At 36.4% G+C, this 24,840-nt stretch overlaps 1 protein-coding gene across 10 annotated transcripts in view; it reads left to right on the forward strand.

The window, feature by feature from the left end:
- Window positions 1–23,382, forward strand: part of LOC129780200 (dual specificity tyrosine-phosphorylation-regulated kinase 2) — a 319,853-nt gene extending 296,471 nt beyond the window's left edge. For 7 of the 10 annotated variants that reach the window (XM_055788217.1, XM_055788219.1, XM_055788212.1 and 4 more), the window contains 4 exons: window positions 1,819–1,962; window positions 2,034–2,163; window positions 9,793–10,019; window positions 21,507–23,382. In XM_055788217.1, the coding sequence (XP_055644192.1) occupies window positions 1,819–1,962; window positions 2,034–2,163; window positions 9,793–10,019; window positions 21,507–21,802 (797 nt within the window). In that variant the 3' untranslated portion in view covers window positions 21,803–23,382. Of the gene's footprint in view, window positions 1–1,818; window positions 1,963–2,033; window positions 2,164–9,792; window positions 10,020–10,304; window positions 10,544–21,506 lie in introns of all 10 variants that reach the window. The other 3 variants (XR_008743863.1, XR_008743864.1, XM_055788213.1) reach the window with 3 other exon arrangements.
- The last annotated feature ends 1,458 nt before the right edge of the window (window positions 23,383–24,840 follow it).

Genomic DNA, 24,840 nt, shown 5'->3' on the forward strand with positions numbered 1-24,840 from the left:
TTCAATTTAGTGGGAGGGATTTGGTTCCTGGTGGAACAGTGCCCCGTAACAAGGTCGTTCGCAGTTGTCTCCCTCTTCTGAACTTGACTGTTGAAGCTTTGTTTGTCTGGGGGAATTATTGGAGTGTTCCTTGAACTCTACGAGTGCGAGTCAATAATAAGTAATAATAAGTTTTTGCCATATGGAAACGAAGAAATTCCGAAAACATGATGTGAATGGCGTGAAATCTATATATATATATATATATATATATATATATATATATATATATATATATATATATATATATATATATATATATATATATATATATATATATATATATATATATATATATATATATATATATATATATATGTATTTCTGTCTGTCTGTCTGATTCTTATGGACTCGGAAACTACTGAACCGATCAACATGAAAATTGGTATGTGGGGTTTTTTGGGCCGGGGATGGTTCTCGTGATAGTTTGAGACCCCTCCCCCCTCTCTAACGGGGGGCTGCCATACAAATGAAACACAAATTTCTACATTACTCGAGAATTATTCAAGCAAATGAAACCAAATTGGGCATATTGAGGTATTAGGGTGCAATAAATGTTTCTATGGTAATTAGACTCTTCACCCCCCTCTCTAAAGGGGTGCTGTCATACAAATGAAACAGAAATTTCTACATTACTCGGGAATTAATCAAGCAAATGAAACCAAATTTGGCACATGGAGGTTTTATGGAGCAATAAATGATTCTATGGTGGTAAGACTCTCCACCCCCCTCTCTAAGGGGGGGCTGCCATACAAATAAAACACAAGTTTCTGCATTACTCGAGAATTAATCAAGCAAATGAAAACAAATTAGGCATATGGAGGTTTTAGGGTGCAATAAATGTTTCTATGGTGGTTATTCGCTCCGCCCCCCTCTCTAAGAGGGGGCTGCCATACAAATGAAACTCTAATTTCTGTATTACTCGAGAATTAATCAAGAAAATGGAACCACATTTTGCATGTGGAGGTTTTAGGGTGCAATAAATGATTCTATGGTGGTTAGATACTCCTCCTCCCTCTCTTAGGTGGGGTTGCCATAAAAATAACTCGAGAACTAATCAAGCACAATTTGGGATGTGAGGGTTTTTGGGTATGAGAAATGTTTCTATAATGGTATGACACCCCTCCAAACATGACAATTGAAAATTTTCGAAAAACTCTGAAGAAAAAAGGGAAAATTCGGAAAATTAAATTCCCATATGTTCTACAATTACATAGTGATAAGTGCTGTTAGTCCATTTGATGTTTGCGCTAGCGAAATTGATCTTTGTTCGAAACTGGAAATGGATTTTAACGTGAAGAAAGGCCCTCCTATATCTTCTTCTATCTATACCAAAAAAAAGAATCGCCGGATGTGTTGATAAGAGCAGAACTCGAGGAAGGAATTGTCCGATTTAGGGCTGTCTTTATTCTATCATATTTTCTGTATAAAATAATTATTCCATGTAACGGAGAAATATGTTATTTGCAAGTGATTGAAAAATCTTTTACGAGAATTGTGTCTGTGAATAAACTGATATTATAATGATGAGTTTTGTTAGAAATACCAGGAATTTTATAGTGAAAGATAAATTCAACGGGGTCGATTAAAAGATCAATCAATGAACAGTTCTGCGATTGGACGCATAAACTTGATCATAGTAAAAAAACGTGAATGTTTTAAGGTATTGATAACAAAAAACAAATTTTGGGCGGGACGAAGTTTGCCGGGTCAGGTAGTTACAAATAAAAAAAACAGTACAAAAATTAAAATTCTATCGCAACCTCTATCCATTCACAGGATGTATACTGGCCGAACTGTACACCGGATATCCGCTGTTCCCCGGAGAGAACGAAGTGGAGCAATTAGCGTGTATCATGGAAGTTTTGGGCGTTCCACCCGATGATCTCATCAATACTGCCACCCGGAGAAGGTTGTTTTTCGGTGAGTAGAGACGCGAATTCCCTAGGTTTCAGAGATTTGATTAATTAGTCCGGTTATTCTCTCTTCCACAGATTCGAGAGGCATTCCACGGTGCATAACCAATTCCAAGGGACGCAAGCGAAAACCGGCCTCGAAAACGATCTCACAGGCACTCCGCTGCAATGACACCGTGTTCATCGATTTCGTCAGCAAATGCCTGGAGTAAGTGGTTTTGCATTCATCATAAATGATACATAAAAACAAAATCAAAAATTCAACCTATTTTCTCCCGGTTTCACGAAACCGGGCGACTGCACAATTACTACTATCCTGATGTGAAGCCAAACTGAATGAGTCCCATTGAAAGGCACAACAAACTGTGTGCAACTATGTCCGTCCTAGATTGCTGGGGCGGCACAATCCACTGACGGATGTAGAATCAAAAGCGAAATAGTAAAATGCGGCGGTTGATATTAAGTGGAGGAAGCATAATTGGAGCTTGTGAGTCCTGGCCTAGTGACCTCGTAAACAAGCGAAAATTAATTTACGTGGCATAAATTAATACGGCGGAGTCGTAATGAAATGGATAATATGCATCACATCCCAAGGTTTGTGAATGGGACTAGTTCCCGTTCACTATCGTGTTCTATTCATTGTGAACTCTGAATTAGTTGGAGCTGTTGTGGTTTTTGTAACCGGGCCGTTTTGATAATTTTGGTGAAAGATGAACAGAATGAAGGGCAATATATTTACCAGAAATAGAGCTGCTTAAAAATGTTTCTGAAATTACTTTGTATCGCGAAGAGACTTTGAATTAGCGTATTGAATTGGACAAAAAAGTTTTGGAAAGAGGGGCTTGTTTTGAGTTTTCTGTTCTCTCGGGGGATGTAAATACATCTGTCTGCACGAGTATCAAAGACTTTCTCTGATAAAAAGCATCCTTTGAGAAAAAATGTACAAATGCTTATTTTTTCATCAAAGCCAGCGAACACTTCGTGTGACCTCGTAATGTAGATTCTTGTTATAATTTCAAGTTGTTTTTTTGTTGTTCCCTTCCTGAAATATTCTCTTCTCTAACTTACATTACCATTTACATCTATTAGTACCAACGATTGTGTCCCAATCACCCGATTACCATTCGCCCGAAACACGTTTACCCGAAAGCAACTAATACCCGAATGCGACATTTACTCGATTGAAGAAGGGAAAAATCCGACAAATCAGATTATGAGTTTTGTCGAATCTTCTGTTACGAAATAAAATGAAAAATTGTAATGAGGAAATTCGAAAAAGATGTTGAAGACTTCGCTGTGGCATTTTTAGAAGTTAGTGTAGGCACAATTGACATACCGTCTTCTTTCCTTTCCGTAATGCTCTTTAAGGCCAAGAGATCATTCAGAAATGAACATGGGTTATGGAATATTTCAAAAATTAGGCAGGTAACTTTACCATACAAAAAATTTAAATGAAAATGTGAAAAGGAATAGATGAGAAAAAATGGTACTTACGTTCTTACTACCGCAGAACAGTTTTTATCATGAATTTATGATTTCGTGATGAAATTTATTCTGAGATCAATGTAATGGGGGTGAAGTCCCCCAATAATCCCACCTCGGATGATCCTCATTGGGTACGATATCAGCGCTGCGCAGTGCTATCTTTTGTGTATTGATTAAATTATTGATTAAAATAGTGAATGAATGAAACTATTGACGAACTCAATTGCCGACAAATCTCAATCTAATTATGGTAGTAGTTATCGCAGCAAATAGTTATCAACATGTTGCCTAATCATCAAACGGTATGCGTAGAAGTGGAGCTGGCAACATTAAGGGATATCTTCCAACGCAGTCTTGAATAGTCGAGCCAAAGCGTTGCATTTGTACCCGATTTTGTAGACCGTGATAGAAAAACGAATTCTGGAGTGTAAAAATGTTTGGGGGTATAAAAGTATCGTCGATTTGAATGTATCTGCAATGCCGATTCTCCCAGCGTCTTGGTTTCGGAATCTGTATTGGGAAAACACATTCCGATTTGCAAAAATGCAAGCAAGTACAAAAGTACTCGTAGTTTGCATCTTTCCCCAGGCTTCATGGTTTTGAAATCTGTGTTAAGAAAACGTTTTATTTTCCAGAAACGCAAGCGAGTACAAAAGCACCCGCAGCTTGAAATGCCGATTTCCCCTGGCTCCATGGTTTTGAAGTCTGTGTTAGGGAAATATCCATCCATTTCAGCGATCGTACCTCAATCGTTGCGTAATCGAAACTAAGTGGATTTCCGAGCGGAACTCGCTTATATACCGATTGATGTTATTTCAATAGCCTGTTTTGAAAGCAATTTTAGGGCTATTAAAACAAGTTTGTGGACCAAAAAGTAACGAGCATATAACGCGTAGACGTTTTATCTTACGAATGAAGTGTTTATCATACCATTTCGTTCAGTTGTTTAGGAGCTATTAACGCTCAAAATCACGTTCTCGGGCGTAACGCTTTCGTTTTCGAAAATTTGAACTTACACCCCAGTATAGAAATGAAAGACGTAGTCCTACGTCAAAATAAATTCATAATCAAAATTGCACTTCAGTGCCATAATACTTATGTACCAAAGTTGTCAGCTTTCTTTTAAATAAACGGACTGATTCATCCATATGAATGAATATACTCCATAATACGTTATAAAACATCATTCTTTCACTTTTCATTGCTTTGAAAAGAATTTTATTCAACGCCACTATTTCTCAAATTGCACTGCCCACAAAAAATACTTTTTTGAATGGGAATGAACGTACGAGACAAATATGATCTTCATATAACACTGATCAGAAATTAATATACAGGGGTTTCCAACTTTAAATTCCGAAAGTAAATTGAAATAAAACACACATAGAATTCGAATTTCTATGAAACTTTTATTTCAAATTATAGTTTGGTAATTAAACAGGTAATTTTCGATGACTTTTCGGCACAAATGGGGCGGTAAGAAAATCGGTTAACATGCGGCCATAGCGCTCACCATTCACAGTTACCGTCTCGCCGTCCTCATTTTCAAAGAAATACGGCCCGATGACTCCACCAGAGCATAATGCGCACCAAACAGTGAGTTTTGGAGGATGCAATGGCTTCTCAACAATCACGTGTGGATTTTCTGAGCCCCATATACGGAAATTTTGGGTGTTCACATAGCCACCGAGCTCGAAATGTGCCTCATCGCTGAAGAAAATTTGATGCGAAAATTCAGCATTTTGCTGCTGTTGTTCGTTCACCCAATCGACGTATGCCCGACGCATTCCATGGTCACCACGCTCTAATTTTTGTACCAGTTGGACTTTATATGGATGTAGGTGCAAGTCCAAATGTAAAATTCACCACAATGATGTGTTTAACAAGCCCAATTTCTGAGCACGCCGTGGAATCGAAACATTCGGGTCATCTTCCTCACTGGCAGCAACAGCAGCAATATTTTCGGCCGAACGCACATTATGATGCACAGGTTTCACAATATCCGCTACGGATCCAGTTTGTTCGAATTTACGCACTATATTAGCGATTGTCTGCTCTGTAGGCTGTCCATGACGACCAAAATCCGTGCGTAATGCTCGAAAAACATTTGCCGGTTTTTATCATTTTTATAGTATAATTTAACAAAATTAACACGTTGTGCGATGCTAAAACGATCCATATTGTAAAATGGCAGACATTCAACTAACGATATGACGCTTTGGTTGACAGCTATGTCAAACGGTTGTCAGCGCAGGGCTGTATACTTTCGGAAGCCCGAAATGGAAAACCCTATACAAATACTTCCTAATACTAAAATTTTCGTATATCCTGCTTTCGGGTAAGTGTCCGTTCGGGTAGATGTTACATTCGGGTGAGTGGAATTCGGGTGAATGTCATTCGGGTAACTGTCTTCGGGTGAGTGGGTTTCGGGTAGATGTGACACAATCGTACCAACATGCCCAAACTTGAATGCCTTAATGGTACCGTCGATGAGGGTGAAAATGGGTTATGAGGGTGGAATTGAGTCAAAAATGGAGAACGTTACTATTTGTAATATCTTGACAAATATTGCGAATATTTTTGAAAGCTGTGAGCGGTTTAATAGGAGACATATTCAATATCAACTTTCCACTCTTTTTCCAAAAATGACCTTTTTCAATAATTCATAACTTTTGAACTACTGGACTGATGATCGGTATAATAAATTAAAGCCAATGAGCTAGTTTTGTTTAAAAAACATTACACTTTGAAAAAAAAACCTTTTGATTTTAGGTTTTGTTTTCGTAATTATTGATTGTAATTGTTTTTATAGCTTACACGGTTTCGGAACTATGGTCACCATATTTTTTTATAGTTTTTCTTGAAAGCTGAGGTTCTTTTTACATAACATATCCGAATATCAGAGAGATGTTTTTTTTTCGTTTTCGAGTAATTTTGCAAAGTTAACATGTTTTTAGTTTTCGTTCAAAAATCCTATGCGACTGTACAACATCTATGCGACTAGAATCCGATTTTTATGCAGATGTAGTATTTCATGTGGCTTCAAATTGGTACGACGCGGACTCGATTATATACAGTCTTCGATTTGTTTTCACTGTATATAACCGAATCCTGTATATAATCTAGTAAAAATATACAGGATATATTTTTAACTGTATATAACCGAATCCTGTATAATCTAGTAAAATTATACAGGATGTTTTTTTATTTGTTTTTTATGCGTATATTTTTCGTTTATTGAAAATAAGAGAAGAATTTGATTTTTGATTCATCCTCTTAAAGTCAGAAAACACCTTTTTCACATGAAAAAAATATTTTTTTCCAGAATCTCTCAGAAGGTGATAAATGATCATATTTGATGGGGAAAATCCATCTACGCATATGTTCGAATTTCAACACTGACAGAGTTCTAGAACTTTTTTTTTTGTTTCAGACTCTGTTGCCTCAAAATGGCTCTACACTAAAAAGTAGCCAATTCAGTTGCTTTAATTTGAAAGATGAGCAAATTTAGTACAGGATATTGTAGTGAAACATCTAAATTAGTGTATTCAAATAACATTTTGGAAGTGAAAAATAAAAAAGTTGGTAATTTTTAATGCGTAATAATCAATTTTATCCCAAAAACTCATATTAAACTTAAATGTTTCTATCAATCAAATTAAAGTTCTCAAACTACTCTACAATTTGTTCTTTGACGCCCAACTTCTATCTTTCTTAATTTCGCTGCAAGGTCGATATAAACAATTCCTGGAGAAAATTCAAGCAAAATCTTCAAAAACCCTTATTTTTACCCCATTATAAGTACAATAGCCACTTAAATTTTACTTTAACGTTGAAAGGTTACATTTTTTCTTGAAATAAGTAATATTTGAACTATGAAAAAATATAGTTTTTTCAAACTGTATACCCAAAATCGTATATAATCGAATCACATATAATCGAGTCTGTATAAAATCGAGTCCGACCTGTATATCGATCATCTGAATCGGCCCGGTAGTTTAAAAGTTATGAATTTAAAAAAGTCATTTTTTGGGAAAAAAAGGGAAAAAATTACCTTTCGGACCACCCTAACATGGAAATGGTCACCTATTTAATTTGATATGTAGATCATTCGAATCCGTACAGTAGTTCAAAAGCCATGAATTTAAAAAAAAAAGTTATTTTTGGAAAAAATCGGGAAAAAACTATTTTTTGGGCAACCCTGAAATGACAATGATCACACTAATGCTAACAAATACGGGTCTAATGTATTCCGATAAAGAACAAAACTACCACTTGTCACGAAAATCTGAGAACCTCTATATCGGTTTGACATGGAATTGCTGTATATAAACATTTCCATCGCGGATGATTTGTTTGTACCAAATAAGTTGGAAAAGGGACAAAAACGAATGCATTATTTGCTCGTTATTGACGGCACGGGAAGGTAAGCACACAAATCGACAGAACAAAAGCATGGGAAAATAAAAATTCTTCCAGTTTTCATTAGTTTAAGCCGTTTAGGGATTAGGAAATTGTAATGTTACCATATAAAACAAATCCTAGAGATTTTTCGATTCGATTGGTATGCAAATCATCAGAATTCGTTCGCAGTGAAAATGGTTATTAACGTTAACTTTATTTCATTAAAACGTGATCTGTTTTCTGATTTGGTACCCTTCCTGGAAGACGTAGTTCTACGTCACAAACCAGCTCAGAAATATAACTCAGCTTACTTTATTTTGTTGTTGTTTGAGTATAACTAGTAAATAATAATGATAAAATTCAACTATATGGTCTTACAATGATTGAGGGTAAATAGATAAACAAGTAAAAAATAAAATAAAAAAAAAACATTTAAAATCAAAATCCTATTAACAAATCCAAGAAAAGTGAAACATTTTTTTTGTGAATTTTTGAAGTCAGGTAAACCAATTCATAGAAATAATAAATTAAAACATAACTATACTATAATGGTTTCAGATTTATGATTCGAACGTGGGTTAGCAGCTAGCACATTTTTCATGATAAGAATCTATTTTCACAGCCACTACTGAATCGACCGAATAAGTTAGAAATGAGTGCGAATCTGTTCGTAAAATTACATCCGAACTATTTCGTTTTTTTTTATTTTTACACGAACTCGCATAGCACAACATACAAATCGGGTGTTAAATTCCCTGGACCGGCATCAGCCTAACCGCCAGTCCAGTCAATCGGACTCCACAACAAAAAAAAAGGAAAGGAGAAATTCCCATTTGCATTTGCATTGCATCAAACCGACATGCAACCACATGCCAAACTGCACTGTGTATACCCGGTATAAGTGTTCGTTTTCTCAGTATTTTCAACACATCAACAATTCCTACACTAAACGACCGATATGTTACACACACAATGACCCCTCGCGGGGACTAACTTGTACCACACTCGAACGCGTCCCGAACCCGAATCATCTTGAAAGCTACTACACACGAATACAAGTGCATTCGTTAAAATATAAGATAAGAAAACGCGAAAAAACAAGACCGAACAGCGCGAACAAGTATGAACCCGTTAAATAATACGCGGCATACATAGCAGAAAATATCTTTATCGGCTGTAAAACTTCATTTCCAACGAGTATAATCGTGGAAAATTCGACGGAATTCTCGCTTCATAGTTACACTTTCACTAATCTGCACATTTTTCGCAACGAATTCCGAACCAACGCACAATTTGAAACAAAATCAATTTTAACCGACGCCGAATATTCCAAAACAATAAACTATATGATTTAGCACATATACTGTATTTAATAAAAATGCGGGAAATCGCTATAACTACAACACAATGATTTCGTTATATTATGTTATTTATATCGTGTTATTTTGCATGTCAGAATAACACAACCTTTTCATTATTAGTTTTCAACTAGCAATAATCGCATCTCGGTAAAACCTGCGCAAAACTAATCTTTACATTATTACACGCGTCTACCTAAACATTAAACTGTACGAGTATCTGAAATCTATGGGAGTATTCTTTCCAAAATGTGCCTAAATTGGGCGGGGGTTAGAAAATATGTGATATCTGATGAGTTCGAATTTTAAATGAAACCGTGTTCGCGTTTTTCGATTTTGAACTGATTCATTAGAAAAATAATTTTCCTCCGCCTTCCTCCCGCATATTATTTTGTTTTCCATACGTGTTGAGAAGCTCAACATGCAATTGGTGTTCACATTCGGCATTCGTTTCGAAGCTGATCCTCTAATCGATTCGGATCATTTCAACCGTGCAAATGGCGCACTCCTTGACCTTTCGGATCCATCGTCACCGTCGGTTTGCAAACACATAACTCATTCATTCTTTCATCCGCTCTGTTGCATTCTAGGTGGGACCCAAAGAAGCGCATGACACCGGAGGAGGCAGCGCGCCACGAGTGGCTCCAGCCGAGCGCATCCTCCACGTACGTCTCGTCAAAATCCAAGGAAAACAGTGATAATCAGCTCAGCTACATGCAGAAACTGCAACGATCTCAGCCACAGACACCAAATACAATCCTTCCGGAGATTAAAACTCCCTCCAACCGGCAGCGCTTCGTCAAGGAGCGAGTCAAAGGTGAGTCCGCGAGTTTCCACCCACCGCAATCCGCCACCCAAATGGAGGGTGGTTGTATCATATTTCGCTTGCAAGTTGTAAGCTTTATGCCCTCTGTAGCGTGCAAGTTCTAAAAAGCTCCCACTGACAAAAGCTCCGAACTGCTGCTGCGTTTATTTACCTCTTTCTGATTTGTTTAGCCTTCCTTCGTTATGTTGTGTGCTATTAGTTTATTTTTTTTTTATTTTTCTCTTCTCTTCTATTGTGTGCTTATGCTTGAATTAAAATCGCTACCAAACCAATCAGGCAAAAAGACAGGCCAGAAGCAACAGCTAACGAAGCTTATCATTAGCTGCACCACTGTTAAAGATCTTATCTCCATCTTCGACACCCAGAAAAAAGAGGCCAGCACCTGATCGAAACGTAATTTTGCGGCCCATTTGATGTGTGGACCGTAGCAAAAAAATATAACACTTCGCAGAATAGCATCTCTATATCTTTCTTCAAATAAACTGCGAAATCCTCTGTTCATTCGATCAATGCTAGTAAGTTGCTTGTTCTATTTTTCCTCCCACACACTTCCCCAGCGCTATGTGGTAGCTTCATCTCTTCTCATTTCATCCATTCGCCCATAGCTATCGTAGATGTGTTTAATGATTTGTGTTATTTTTCCTAGTAAAATCATATGCATGCTTGAACGGATGGATTAGGCTTCTTAAAACTTTGTCAAGCGTTATAAAATGGTTGCGATTTTGCGTGAAGCCTACTTCGAACATAAAAAAAAGCTGAGAATTTTTCTCTAAGTTTGGTTAGGTGACGGAATCCTTAACACTCCTATACTCGCGCACTGGTCTCACAGACCCAGAAAACAATGAATCGTTAATTTCTAAGAAAACATCAACACTACGACTTTGCGATTTTCTTTTTTGGACAAGTGACTTTTTTCCTATTCTAAAATACAGGTCGGACTCGATTATATACAGTTTGGATTTTTTTTTTATATTTCAAATATGACTTATTTGAGGAAGAAAGAACCTTTCAACGTTAAGGTAAAGTTTAAGTGGTTATTACACGCACAGTGGGGTAAAAATTGTGATTTTTGAAGATTTTGCTTGAATTTTCACCAGAAATTGCTTATATCGATATTGCAGCCAAATTAAGAAGAAGTTATAAATTAAGATAGAAGTTGGGTGTCAAAGAACAAATCGTAGAGCGGTTAGAGAGCTTCAATTTAATTGATATAAACAATCTAGTTTGATATAAATTTTTAGGATAAAATTTATAATAACTCATAAAAAATTATGAACTTTGAAGTTTTTCACTTCCAAAATGTTATTAAAATCCACTAATTTAGTTGTTGCACTACTATATCCTATACTAAATTTTCTCATCTTTTAAATGAAGTCAACAGAGTCCGAAACAAAAAAAAAAGTTCCTTAACTCTGTCATTGTTGAAATTCGAACGTATGCGTAGAACTTTTTTTTTTCATCAAATATGATCGTATATCACCTTCTGCGAAAATCTGGTTAATTTTATTGTTCATGTGAGAAAGGTGTTTTCTTACTTTAAGGTGATGAATCAAAATCAAATTCCTCTTTTTTATTAAAAAAAAAAACGAAAAATATATGCAAAAAAATAATAAACAAAAATTGTTCGACTCGATTATATACAGGATTTGATTATACAGGGAAACTTCGATATAACGTACCCTCGTTATAACGTACCCTCGATATAACGTACACATTTCCAAAGTCCAAAGAAATATTTTTTTTTTCAATATTGGTTTTCTGAAGGAACAATAAATTGATACTAAAGCTTGATTTTTACTTTTAACCATTCCCGAAGTACAACTGTTTTGTGATTCCGGATTCTAAATGAATCAAATTTAATTTGCAGTACGAAGGGAAACATCGTGCGAAAGGTTGGCTTCGTCTTCTAGTTGAATTTATAAATTAACCTGGCCCAAAACAGCAACCCAAAAAATAATATAAGCTACGTTTCTGAGTTATTTATTATGCTTCGATATAGTGTACAATTTTGAAAGTAAAATGTACGTTATTTCGAAGTTACCCTGTATACAGTGAAAATAAATCAGAAACCGTATATATTCGAGTCCGCCCTGTATTGTTCAATGAAATGCGCAAATGATGAGCTATTTTAGAAGCTTAAAAAAGATTTGTATGTAAGGGAGCAGACATCTCTTCTTTTTCTTTTTTTCAATTCATTTGGGATTGTGCAAAAAAATCCATGCGACGTTAATGGGGAACGAACCAAGGCCTGCTGGAATGCACAGCTGTTTCACACGACCACGCTATCCATAAAGCTACTAGTGATGTTGTATAAAAGCGAGTTAATAATACACCTCATCATAAAATGAAGTTGGAAAATGTTTTCTAAGAGGAAATAGAAGAGCATAAACGAGAATAGATATCTTTCTCTGTCTAGGTCGTGTATCTGGCAAACTATACGAAAAACTTTCATATGTTTTCATTTCAATGTGTTTCCTGTTTCGCTCGCTCATATTGGCTCATATTGGCTCTAGCATATCTTATATTTAAAATTCTAGTGTCACGATGTTCGTGGTTGAACTCCTCCGAAACGGCTCCAAAGATTTTCAAGAAATTATTCACAAAAAAAACTTGGTAGGCATGAGAATAAGACGTAAACTATATATGAAACCGCTAGGGTACCAATAACCATATGTTTAATACCGATTAGGATGGCTCTATGCTAAAAAAATCTAAATAATTTTGATTTCTTTTTTTTTCTCAAATTTGGCATAAAAATATATATAACATTAAAGGTTCACCCCCATCTCCTATTTTTAATCGCGATTTTCTTATTTTGGTATAAATAATATTCAAATAATTGGCCTGTAGTTTGTTTTTCAAAGAGAGCGAATTTATTTACGTTGTTAATTGACATATGGCGCTAAGTTCACTTCATTGAACATTCATCCACACATGTGCCACATGCGTCTTGCCAGCGAGCTGGAAGACTTTTTGAATAAACATAATGAATTATTGAAATTATTCATATCATACATGCTCGGTTTGCAAGGTGACGATCACGTCATTTTCATCAATTCTAATACAATGTATACATTCAATGCGTATGTCGTTGAATACATTGCTGGAGTCATGGTAGGCGACTGCAAAGTGATGCGAAAAATTGTGATTCGAAGAAGAAACAACAATCTGGAGTTCATCGCTGACACCCACCGACACTCTCCATCTTTTTCTTCAATGGTACTAATGTTTATAATGTTCCTAACGTTCACCATCTCAACATAGAATGACTTGCGAACGATATAGAGGTAGAGAGCGAACAACTGCGATTCTAAACAATCAGAAGCGGTGTGAGGAAAAATATACTCTCTTGCCAGACGCTATCATGAGCAACACCGACGCAGCCTTTGATACTGCCAGGTCTAAACACATGCATTGTCATGATATTACAAAACGTGTGTACAAAAGAAAATGAATGAATGAAATGTAGAACGAGCTTCATTACAACGTTACATGTATTCGGTTCCACACCTTGTTGAATGTATTCGGTTGAATGGCAATATTACAAAATATTGGGATTACCTCATATACAAATTTTTAATATGGATAATCGATAGAATACGCCCTGAGGAAATCGATAGTGCAATTTCCTCAAAAATTCTAGTCATTGAGCTTCGTGTTCAATTCCTGTGAAGCGTAAATTGTTATGAATTTTCAAGTGAAATAAACACGCTTCTAAAACAAAAAAAAAGAAATGGCTCATTTGTGTATTCTGTGTAGCAGAATAATACATTCTCTTGAGGTATCTTAAACAAGAATAGTCTCTGATAATTATTTCATATTTTGAATGATATTTTGGTTGAAATGCAAGGAGATCAATAGATAATTGTTAAGTTAGGGTCAGGACTATGTCTACTAAGTATTAAAACAACATCGAATAAAAAATTTAATTCAAATTTCAGCAACTTAAAATTGCTTTTATTGTTCGATATTGTTACCACAAATATGGTTCATGACCATGCGGTAATCTAAAACTTTTATAGCCTTGCATAGCAGATGGAAAGTGTACAATGCATTTTCTCAAAGAATTCATCAACGACACGACCGCAACCTTAGGTGAATGTCCAATATATCAACGACTAAAAACTGATAATGACAAAAAATCATTCATAAAAATTAACAACGCAAACATTGACATGGAAAATCGTTCGGCAGTGCCATATTCGCCTCAGCTGAGCAAAACATTCAATGCTCATATTAGTTTTGAGTTCTGTGGTTCGATGAAGAGCAACAAATACATTTGCAACAACGAAATTTATATTGATATTCTTCATTAAATTTGTCTACTTTACGACAAAAATATATTCCTATTTTCACTTCAGATTCGTTAATAGAATTCATCGGGACTGAAATACAAAGAATGGTTTGTGTTTTTTTTCAATTTTCGTCGGTGGTCATCGACTTGGCGCTCTATTCCTCGGTATGTCAAACACAAGAGTAACTAAAGTTACAATACATTAGTTATTTTTTATTGACCAACCAACATATTCACTATAAATAATTTTTATGGCAATACAACGTTTGCCGGGTCAGCTAGTCTATATATATAAAAATGGATTTCTGTCTGTCTGAACCGATCGACATGGAAATTGGTATGTAGGGGTTTTTGGGGTCGGAGAAGGTTCGAGATTCCTCCCTCCTTTCTAAGGGGGGACTGCCATACAAATGAAACACAAATTTCTACATTACTCGAGAATTAATCAAGCAAATGAAACGAAATTTGGCATGTGGAGGTTTTATGGTCAATAAATGATTCTATGGTGGTTAGATACTCCTCCCTCCTCTCTTAGGGGTGGCTGCCATACAAATGAAACACAAATTTCTGCATTACTCGAAAATTAATCAAGCGAATGAAACCAAATTAGGGATATGGAGGTTTTAGGGTACAATAAATGTTTCTATGGTGGTTAGACACTCCACTCCCCTCTTTAAGAAGGGGGCGGGTTGGTGGTCTCTTCCAAACAAATGAAACACAAATTTCTGCATAACTCGAGAACTAATCAAGCAAATGGACCCAAGTTTGGGATGTGAGGGTTTTTGGGTACGAGAAATGTTTCTATGATGGTACGACACCCCTTCCTCCTCTGGAAAGGAGAGGGGGTCCCATAAAAATAATGCACATTTTTCAACCAAACATATTCCAACCAAACATGATAATTGAAAATTTTCGAAAAACTCCGAAGAATGGGAAAATTCGAAAAATTCAATTCGCATATGTTCTACAATTACATATTGAAAAGCGTTGTTAGTCCATTTGATAATTGCGGTAACGAAATTGATCTCCGTTCGAAAATGGGAATGGATTTTGACATAGTAAAACGCACTCCTATATCGTCTCCTATCTATAGAAATAAAAATGGATCGCCGAATGTGTTGATAAGAGCAAAACTCGAGAAAAGAATTGTCCGATTTGAGGCTGTCTTCATTATATCATATGTTCTGTATCAAACATTTATTCTATGTAACGGAGAAACATGTTATTTGCAAGTGGATGAAAAATCTTGCATGGGAATTGTGTCTGAAAATAATCTGATATTATAATGACGAGTTTCGGTACAAGTACTGAAATTTTATAGCAAAAAATTTATTTAAAAAAGCAGATTAGAAGATCAATTAATGAACAGTTGTGCGATTGGACCCATGAACGTGCGCTTAGTAAGAAAACGTGGAAGTGATAACGAAAAATAAATTTTGGGCGGGACGAAGTTTACCGGGTCAGCTAGTATATTCTTCAAATGATATACACGTATTGGGGAGTAGAGTATTTTCTGTTATTTTTCGGCTCAATGAATGTAATAAATCGGGATGTCATAACATGTGCTAAAATTAACTTTGGGTGTACCATCGAAATCTCGGAATCAATATCAGACCTATCTCGTTGTATATCTCGAACAATTTTTTGCACGGGAACGGAATCTGGATAAGCCTTTCGAGCAAAATTAAAAATCCATCGATGTGAATATTCCTCGCTTTCATCCGTTGAAAAGCGATTCCTCATGTTTCGAGTCACTTTCCAAAATTTTTCCATTAACGTTTCTCGTGACGCTAATACAAGCTGACAATACAGAGGTCTTTGCCTCTAATGTTTGCATGCAAGCAACATCTTCGATCCCTCATCTATCGGATTCTATAGCAAACTTAAATTGGAACGTTTATGCAGTTGAGTTATTAACTAAATAAAAAGTTGATGAAGAGAAATCGATCAAGTCACTTACACCCCTTGCATTCTAAGCCCCTCAATTGTAAGGGGACACGGACACGACCGCATATTTTCGACGTAGAACTACGCAACTATATTATGCAATCCACTTGTTTACCACTTCGAATATTATTTTGGAATGCATCGAAATTCTTGTAATAGATTATGTTCTTCGTTAGAAGTAAATTTTATGAAGCGCCCTTTCACGTTTAATATGATGCCTAGAACTACCAAAATATGTGAACGGAAGAATTGTCAAACGATCATTGTATTTTACATTTCCCTCTGAAATTATTGCACATCTCATGTTTACGTAGTTCTCGAAACGCGAAAGTTCATTCACCTCTAGTAGCTGAAATGACGATTTTCCCAGGCTTCTCAGTTTAAAAGACTATTTTAGGGAAACATATTCCGGTCCGCACAACGACAAGCGAGTACAATGTACAATATATTTGCAATGCGGATTTCCTCAGGCGCATTGATTTAGAAGTCCGTGCTAGGGAAACACAGATCGGTGGGAACAAAAATAGCCCCGACTTGCATGTATATTTGCTGAGCGGATTTCCACAGGTAGATCGAATTTGAAGACTGTGTTGGGGAAAACGTAAATCGGGCCAATGAAAACTTGGCAGTTAGGGCGTTTACATTTTACAGTTATTAAATTGTCCATCTCATTAAAAATTAAATTTTATTAATTGTGATAGATGCGTAGAAATATTTCCTGTCAATTGATGCAAACATCTTTCCGATCTATTATCGAGTTATAAGCATTAATGTATAGCATATCAAACAAATCTTAGAGAATTTCCGATTCGGTTGGCATGCAAATCATTAGAATCCGTTCACAGTGAAAACAGTTATTAACGTTAACTTTATTTCATAAAAACGTGACCCGTTTTCCGATTTGGCACCCTTCCTGAAAGACGTAGTTCTACGTCAAATGGCAAGTTCCGGACAGAGCAAAAACCTCACAATTGAAATTATGAATTAAAAATTTGAATGTCTGAATGTCTAAATTAGATTAGAGTGATATCTCAGTCCCCTTTATTTAAATTAGCCATCGAGAGAGACAATCATTGCAAGGAGGGTTTGCATCAATTGTTGCAAAAGCCTCATTATTATTGGAAGCATTGGGGTGACAATGGTTCTGATGGAGTCGGAAACATTAAAGCACGTGAATATTTGATCCAGAATGTCAGACAGCTTTATAAATCCCGATTGGGAAGTTGAACTTGATAGAAAAACAGGGACAGTTGGGGTTTTTGATGTCCACTTGAGTGCTGGGTCGTTTGAATGTGAACTAACCCCACGGAAGCCAGGCGGAACCTGATTTTGCTTGTCAGCTGTACTCGATATTTTAGGCAAGCTAACAGGAGGTATCGCCGATAGGATTTGCCGTTGAACTTTTTGAGTGGACACATTTTTGCGCCGGAGATTCCCTTGTAAAATGAAAGGTGTGCCCTCGTTAGCTGTGTTCGCTTCCATTTTGTCAACTGACAACGTGGAGAAGACATTTTGTGGAGATTGGCTGTTGTAGTTGGGCCAGTAGAGAAGCGCTCTTTAAAATATCGTGTTAGTGAAAATCAGAGCATAAAATTCAACGTCACCAATTGAGAGTGAAATCGATTAATGGTAAAGGATGGCAATTCATCACACAAAATTCTTGTTTTTTGGCGACTTCGGCAATGGAATGTATAGAATAACTCTTGCTACGATTTATGAATCTACTTACGATTGCCCGGAAATGACATACACCACCATTTATATGTGCAATGGGTGACACGTTTTCAATAAAAATTTACTGTAAGCGATGAAGATCAACTTAACGTTCATGATAATCACCTGAAATTATTGACAGTGATGAAAGTGCCTGAATGTAGGCTTTTCGAAATTCGCTCATGCTGTTTTCGATCAATATACCAGACAAAGTTCACGCGTCTTGACTCTTGTGTTATACTCATTATGACAGATATGGTGTTGAGTTCCAACAGAAGAGAATTCATCCGATACTGGGAAAAATCTAATTCCTCCATGCGTGAATGAATTTTGATAATTTGTGGCACTGGCTATTACAACCGTCCTCCTTATGGGCTTTGGTCCCTCTGCTCTGGTTCTCTATAGTTTTAAATTATGTTCCTACCGTCATTTGCAGGCCACCTTTTTTATACCACATTCTTCGTGAGTGCGAAAAAGATAGCAACGGAGATGGCAAAAAGAAATACTACAGAAATGTCACAATTCGAGATAGAAGGAAAAGAACAGAATATGAGGTTAAGTACGATGTAGTGATCTAGAATCAGACACCGTATCCCCAAGCAACTCAATCAATCACTTTGTCGAGCAATTAATTTTTCAAGTTCTATCCAAATAAAACCATTATTTCTAGAAGAAAAGATCCTCAAATATTGTTTTACAGCGATGTTCGAGTGGTGAGAAACTTCTTAACACTTTGCGGACCACTCACGAGATTTCTCGCGCTTCGCGTTCCGTCTGTTACGGATGGAACACGAAATAACGCGTGTTTTCTACACTTGATGGTTAAATCCATGGTCTGCCAATAATCTCACAAGGCCTACCGATGGTTCGCCTTCGTCTCATCCACACCGAAGGAAACGATCTCATTCGTAGCATCCGAACAAATGAAGCGTACAAGTTTACCCCAAAACGTGCGGTCCTTAATATGTTAAAATAAAACGATTTTTCAGGATCCAGTTTTCTTCCAGTTTTTTTAAGAGGCATCTTCCAGTTTTTTGATTATTATTATTGGCAACCCTGCTGGTAACATCTTCTATATATGAAAAAATCTCGTGTCACGGTGTTTGTTACCGAACTCCTCCGAAACGGCTCGACCGATTTTGATGAAATTATACTCAAAATACTTGGTAGGTATGAGAATAGGTTGTAAACTATATATGATACCGGTAGGATACCGATAACCATACATTTAATACCGAATAAGCCACCCTATTGCAGAAAAAAAGATCTGGATATTTTTTTTCTAAAATTTGACTTCATACCATACATATAACCTTAAATTTTGACCCCAATTCCCTATTTTTAATTGCGATTTTATTATTTTTGTGTCAAAAATATTCTAATAATTTAACCGTTGTTCGTTTTTTCAACAGAACGAATTCATTTAAGTTGTTCAATGACTGATGGCGTAACGCCCGCTTCATTGAACATCCATCTACAAATACACAAGTAACATCAATTCATCTAAAGCAGGGAGCATCTCCGACGAGCTGGAAGCCTTTTTGAATGAGCACAATGAGTTATCGAAATTCTTCAAATCACATTTGCTCGGATTACAAAACGACAATCACGCTATTGCCATCAACCCTGATAAAACATCAGCTGGAGAGCACGTGTGTAGATCCAAAGCACAAGCGCTGCTGGAATCATGATAGCACGGTGACACGAGAAATTTAACGCGAAGAAAAAACAATAATCTGGAATTCATCGTTGACACACACCGTTCATACAACCCTCGCTATGTTCTTCTTCAATGGCACTAACGTTCCCAAGGTTTGCCTTCTCAACGTAGTACTACTTGCGTCATTTTTATTAGTAAATAGTTGAGATTTCGATGACGAACAATACGCCTTGAATGTATTCTGGAGTGGCAAGCTCAAGAAAACGCGTGACTACAGTGCAAGTCAGAAGGGTTTCTTTAACGAAAAATCTCTTGCATAAACAATAGACCAACGAGACCCCGTCACAGATACTTAATTCATTATGAACATCATTTCTCATTTTGATTTAATATTTATGAACATGCGACGAAACAAACAGAGGGCGCGCTCGAAGGATTTTTTTGTTTATCATATGTTGATTTGACATGGTCAAGAAACGCCAATTCAAGATATCGTAAGCTGTGCCAACAATTTATGGTCGACATATACGCGAAGGTAGAGATTGAACGACTGCAATTCTTACTACACAATCAGCAAAAGCGGTGCGAGGAATAATACATTCACTTGCGAGACACTATCATGAGCAACGCCGGCACAGCTTTAGTTATAGCCAGGCCAAAGCGCAATGCATTGTCATGACATTGCGCGTGTGTTCAAACACAAAATGAAGTTCGATCGTATTCGTCCCCACATATTGTTGGTTGTATTCTGTTGAATGGAAAAAGCGCAATTTTGCATTCTGTTCAAGCTCAAGTCCAATCGAGTTGAGCAAATGTGACAACCTTGCCACGCAATTCGACGTAAACAACATTGGTCTCCATGTTTCATTTCTATGAAGCAAAAAATAGTAATGGTTTTTCGGGTGGAATAAACACGCAAAATTTAGCATTCAAACGCATTCAAAACAAATTTAGAATCCAAACGAAATCGAATAATAATTTTCATTCAAATTTCAACAATTTAGAATTATTTCCAGAATTATGCCGATCAGATAGAGAGTAAATTGAACCACAAATACGGATGACTTAATTTGACCATTGTTTCGCGACAAGGCGAACGAATTTAAGAGTGTAAAAATCGATTTCGATCGAATTGTAAAATCCGATCACTCATATGCATATATGAATATTGAGTTCTACAAATCGGTGAAGAGTAGTAAAAACATCCATGAATAAAGTAAGCAATATGGCTGTTTCAAACTTAGATTACCGATGTGAATACTCCTCGATTGAATGACAACGATAAAATAACGCGATTCTAAACAGGCCGATTAATCAGCTCCATTGAAGTTAGCTGGCGTATCGCTGTTTTCCAATTTATGAACGAGACCAAGCTGTTATAAACTAAGCCATGTTGAAAATCACATGCACGTATTTTCTAACAAGGAGACAGCAATAAATATTGATTTTCTATATTTCATTTTTTCTACTTTACGACAAACTTATATTACTTTTTTCAGTTGACGTTTAACTTTTAAGAGATCAAACATGTCAGTTACGTTAATGAAATACACCAAGAAACATCATATAACCTTTCGTTCAATTCATTTAATTCGTTTTTTTATCGGTCACATTCGATTTATTTTAAAGATCGTTAAAATATTCAAACACACTTACAATAAATTAGTGTGTTTTATTCAACACCCAAAATATTCACTAGAAATAATTTATTCGGCAGAACAACGTTTGCCTGGTCAGCTAGTTAAGGTATAAAATTATTTCATTCAATTCGTCAATTGTCATAATTACCTAAACATTCAGCGAATCATTCCTCGCGAGTTTAATCGATCCAGCATATTATAATTGCAAATATCCTTCTTTCCAGCAACAGATCTCGAAACAGCACAACAGCAGTACTCGATGCACCGACTATATCACGCCCGCAAGACGACACTCAACGCCGCCAACAACAACAGCAGCAGTAGTATCAACATCAGCAACAGTGGAGCCAACAATAACAACAATATCAACAACAACAACAATCACAGCACCAGCAATCAGACAATAAACTCGAGCTCCAAGTATCCCTCGAGTCATCATGTCGGCCACCATCATCACCACGGAGCGATGCCCCACTCGCAGAGCACCGGTGACGTGTCGGCCATTTTCGGACGCGCATGACACGACACCCTCAGCATGGCGAAGGACACCAGCAAGCTCATCAGCATGATCTAGAGAGCGTCAATCGTCACGATCTTTACTGTCTATATAATACTGGAGTGCTAGTTTGTAACCCTCCCAAAGGGGAGACCTTAACTGTGAATAGTTTGTAGCGACATGTACAGTGCCTCATGGGCAATGAACATGATAGGAACATGAGCTAATCATTATCTGTAGTCCTCAGAGAGTCAATAATCTTCCTCCCACTGCCTTCCACCCTAAGACGTGAAACAAGAACGAAGGTATCTTTCCAGGCGAGAGGGCCTTTAGGTGTAGACCTGTAGATATGAATTAGATTCCACGGAAAAGTGTAAATCATCCTCAGATAGAATTTGGGCTCTCTCTAGTCGATTATGGACAAATCTGTTAAAATTCGAATTAGTTTTGAAATCCTTGTTCGCTTGTTCGTTGTTTTTGGGTGTCATGACATAGCATCTGCTCGGTATTTACCAGAAACCGAACATATAGTCCAGAACGGGTCAAACTCAGCGAATTCGATATGTTCCAATAGTCCACACCGATTTGTAGTTCACAAATCGAACACATTCCGTGCAATATCTCTTGTAGTGAAGACATAGGCAGCAGCGGCTCGTGGTTTTGTATTCATAGACATCGCTCTTTCATCCTTGTTTTCGGTTCATTCGGAAAATAACAATAATATGGCATGAAACTCAAAGGAAACGAATCAATGCAAAAAGCCGCACAGATGGTCCTGTTCATAGGCGGCAGCAGAGCCCCACCAAAACTATCGAAACTCCCAAACACTGATCATGTAACCTGTTAGTGCTGTAATACTCCCATACTCCAACTCGACAGGGACTCATTTGACTTGAAAAAATGAACCGATTGTTACGGATCGCCTGGTTTAGCGGTTTATTAGTCGTTTATAGTGAGAGAGTAGAGGTCAGACCAATTGTAACGAACAAATTAAACAAAAGCTAAGATTCATAATTAATAATATCAAAATATCAGATAGCCAGAAGTCGAAGTTGAGATATGTATAATTCAACCATCGAGACGGTATGTGTAAATGTATAGTGTGACTGACTTTTAACAATATAATATACTACGCATAAGGTAATTGTAATTTATTGTTTAGTGACAGTGAGAATCAGAGATAAAATACATAATCAGCAGTAAGACCAAGTGATCCATAGTATGTAGTGGAAGAACAAAATGATTCGGATTGTTTCGTTGATTATAGTTAATTCAAGACTCCTCAGCATGAATTCGATCGAAATGTAACCCAAGAACCAAAACAAACATCAGCGAAAGAAATCCTGCGCTGAACGATTTAGAAATTTATCAAAAATTATTAAATTGTAGTCACCGCTAAATTTCCAAAGCATTATTAAAACAACATACTTTTCCAGGCAAATCTATGGTTGGGCTGACATCGCTTAATTATTATGCAAAAAAAAAAAAGGAACGCAAAAATTGTACGGTTTATTCTTATATATGGAAACATTATTTTATGTACCTTCTTGACAACTAGCAAAGCAGAATGGAAATAAAAATTTTAATTCCTTATTACCAACGAGGGAATCTCGGCATCGCCGAGAGATAATTATCTTTCAACCCATCTTCGAAAGCCCACCGGTTCGGGGTTCACTTTCCACCAGGGCTATTAAGTGTTTGGGCGTTGGAATGCGCGGAATTTCGCGTACACGCACCAACTGAGCGCGCGGTGTTTGCGGTAAGAAAAAAATATTTAAATACAAAGCCAAACAACAGCAGCAGCAGCAACAGCAGCAAAATTTATGTCCTCTTACATCAACAAGGCATTTTAACATTATACCCTCGAGCGGAAGATGACTTTTAGTTTACCCATCGACATACTTTGCTGAATGCTTGCTGAAAATTTGAACAACACATTTCACAAAGGTTTTTTTTCAATCGAATGTCTACGCAACAAATTATGAGCCGTCTCGATGATCCGAGAAACAGGTGTGCATTACACTTAGCTTGATTTGATTTTCTTTCTCCGATGTTAGTGATGAATCATGAGATGAATCATCTTAATTCATCTACTTCCAACATAAGCGTTAATGAATCTGACTTGTATGTGTGAAATGAACTAAAATAGGAGATAATGCGAATCATAAGATGGGGCACCTCATTTTCGGTCACAATTTCCAAAAAATTTTCATCTGATTATTCCGCGAAAACCTTTATTTTCCATTTCCGCTTTACTGTTGCCCCGATACTCCTCTTTTGAGTTATTGTTTTTATTGCTTGGACTCTGGAACTCTCGTACCAACGTAGAACTTCTTTGGTGTTATGACAGTTAGCTAGATCAGACCAAAAATCAGTGGACTATCATGTGAGTTGATGGAGATTAAAAACTGTTTAGAGACACTCCTTTTTCTATAATCCCGAGTTCATATTCTCATATACAGTTCATATAGAGCAATTCCAAATGAAATCGACAAATTACAAAACAAGAGTATTTTTGATTCGAATGAAAGTGTGTATTCCGTTTGGGTTAGAGGAAATATGAGTTTTCCACAGCAATTGGAATTTTTTTGACTCAAGCGTTACTTTTGAAAAGGGCGTATCGATTTAAGTAAGAGAAATCTTTGATAATTTATATCTCAAAAAATATGAGTCGTACCGAAATAGTGTGTTAGAAACAGTTATAGAGTATTGAAGGTTGAATATGAAAAAAATGTACACTGAGAAAAAAAATTAGTACTCTTTTTTTTATTTACAAAATAAAAAATAAATTTGCAATATCCAAAATACATATTTTTTATTTTTTTTTTTTTTATTTTTTCATAGAAAATAGAAGTCATGCAGAAAATTTAAAAAATGGGCTCAAGATGGTAAAACTATTTTTGACGAACTTTGTGGAACATCGAATTTTTAGGAATTTTCGAAACTTCGAATTTTTGTATGTTAACAATCATTTTTAGCCACAAATTATGAACCCTGATGTGATTTAAAACAAAAAAGGTTATTATCAATCTCCTTCTAAATGTAGCCATTCTCGAAATATT

The sequence above is a fragment of the Toxorhynchites rutilus genome, chromosome 3, assembly GCF_029784135.1.
Source record: "Toxorhynchites rutilus septentrionalis strain SRP chromosome 3, ASM2978413v1, whole genome shotgun sequence".
Lineage (NCBI taxonomy): Eukaryota > Metazoa > Arthropoda > Insecta > Diptera > Culicidae > Toxorhynchites > Toxorhynchites rutilus.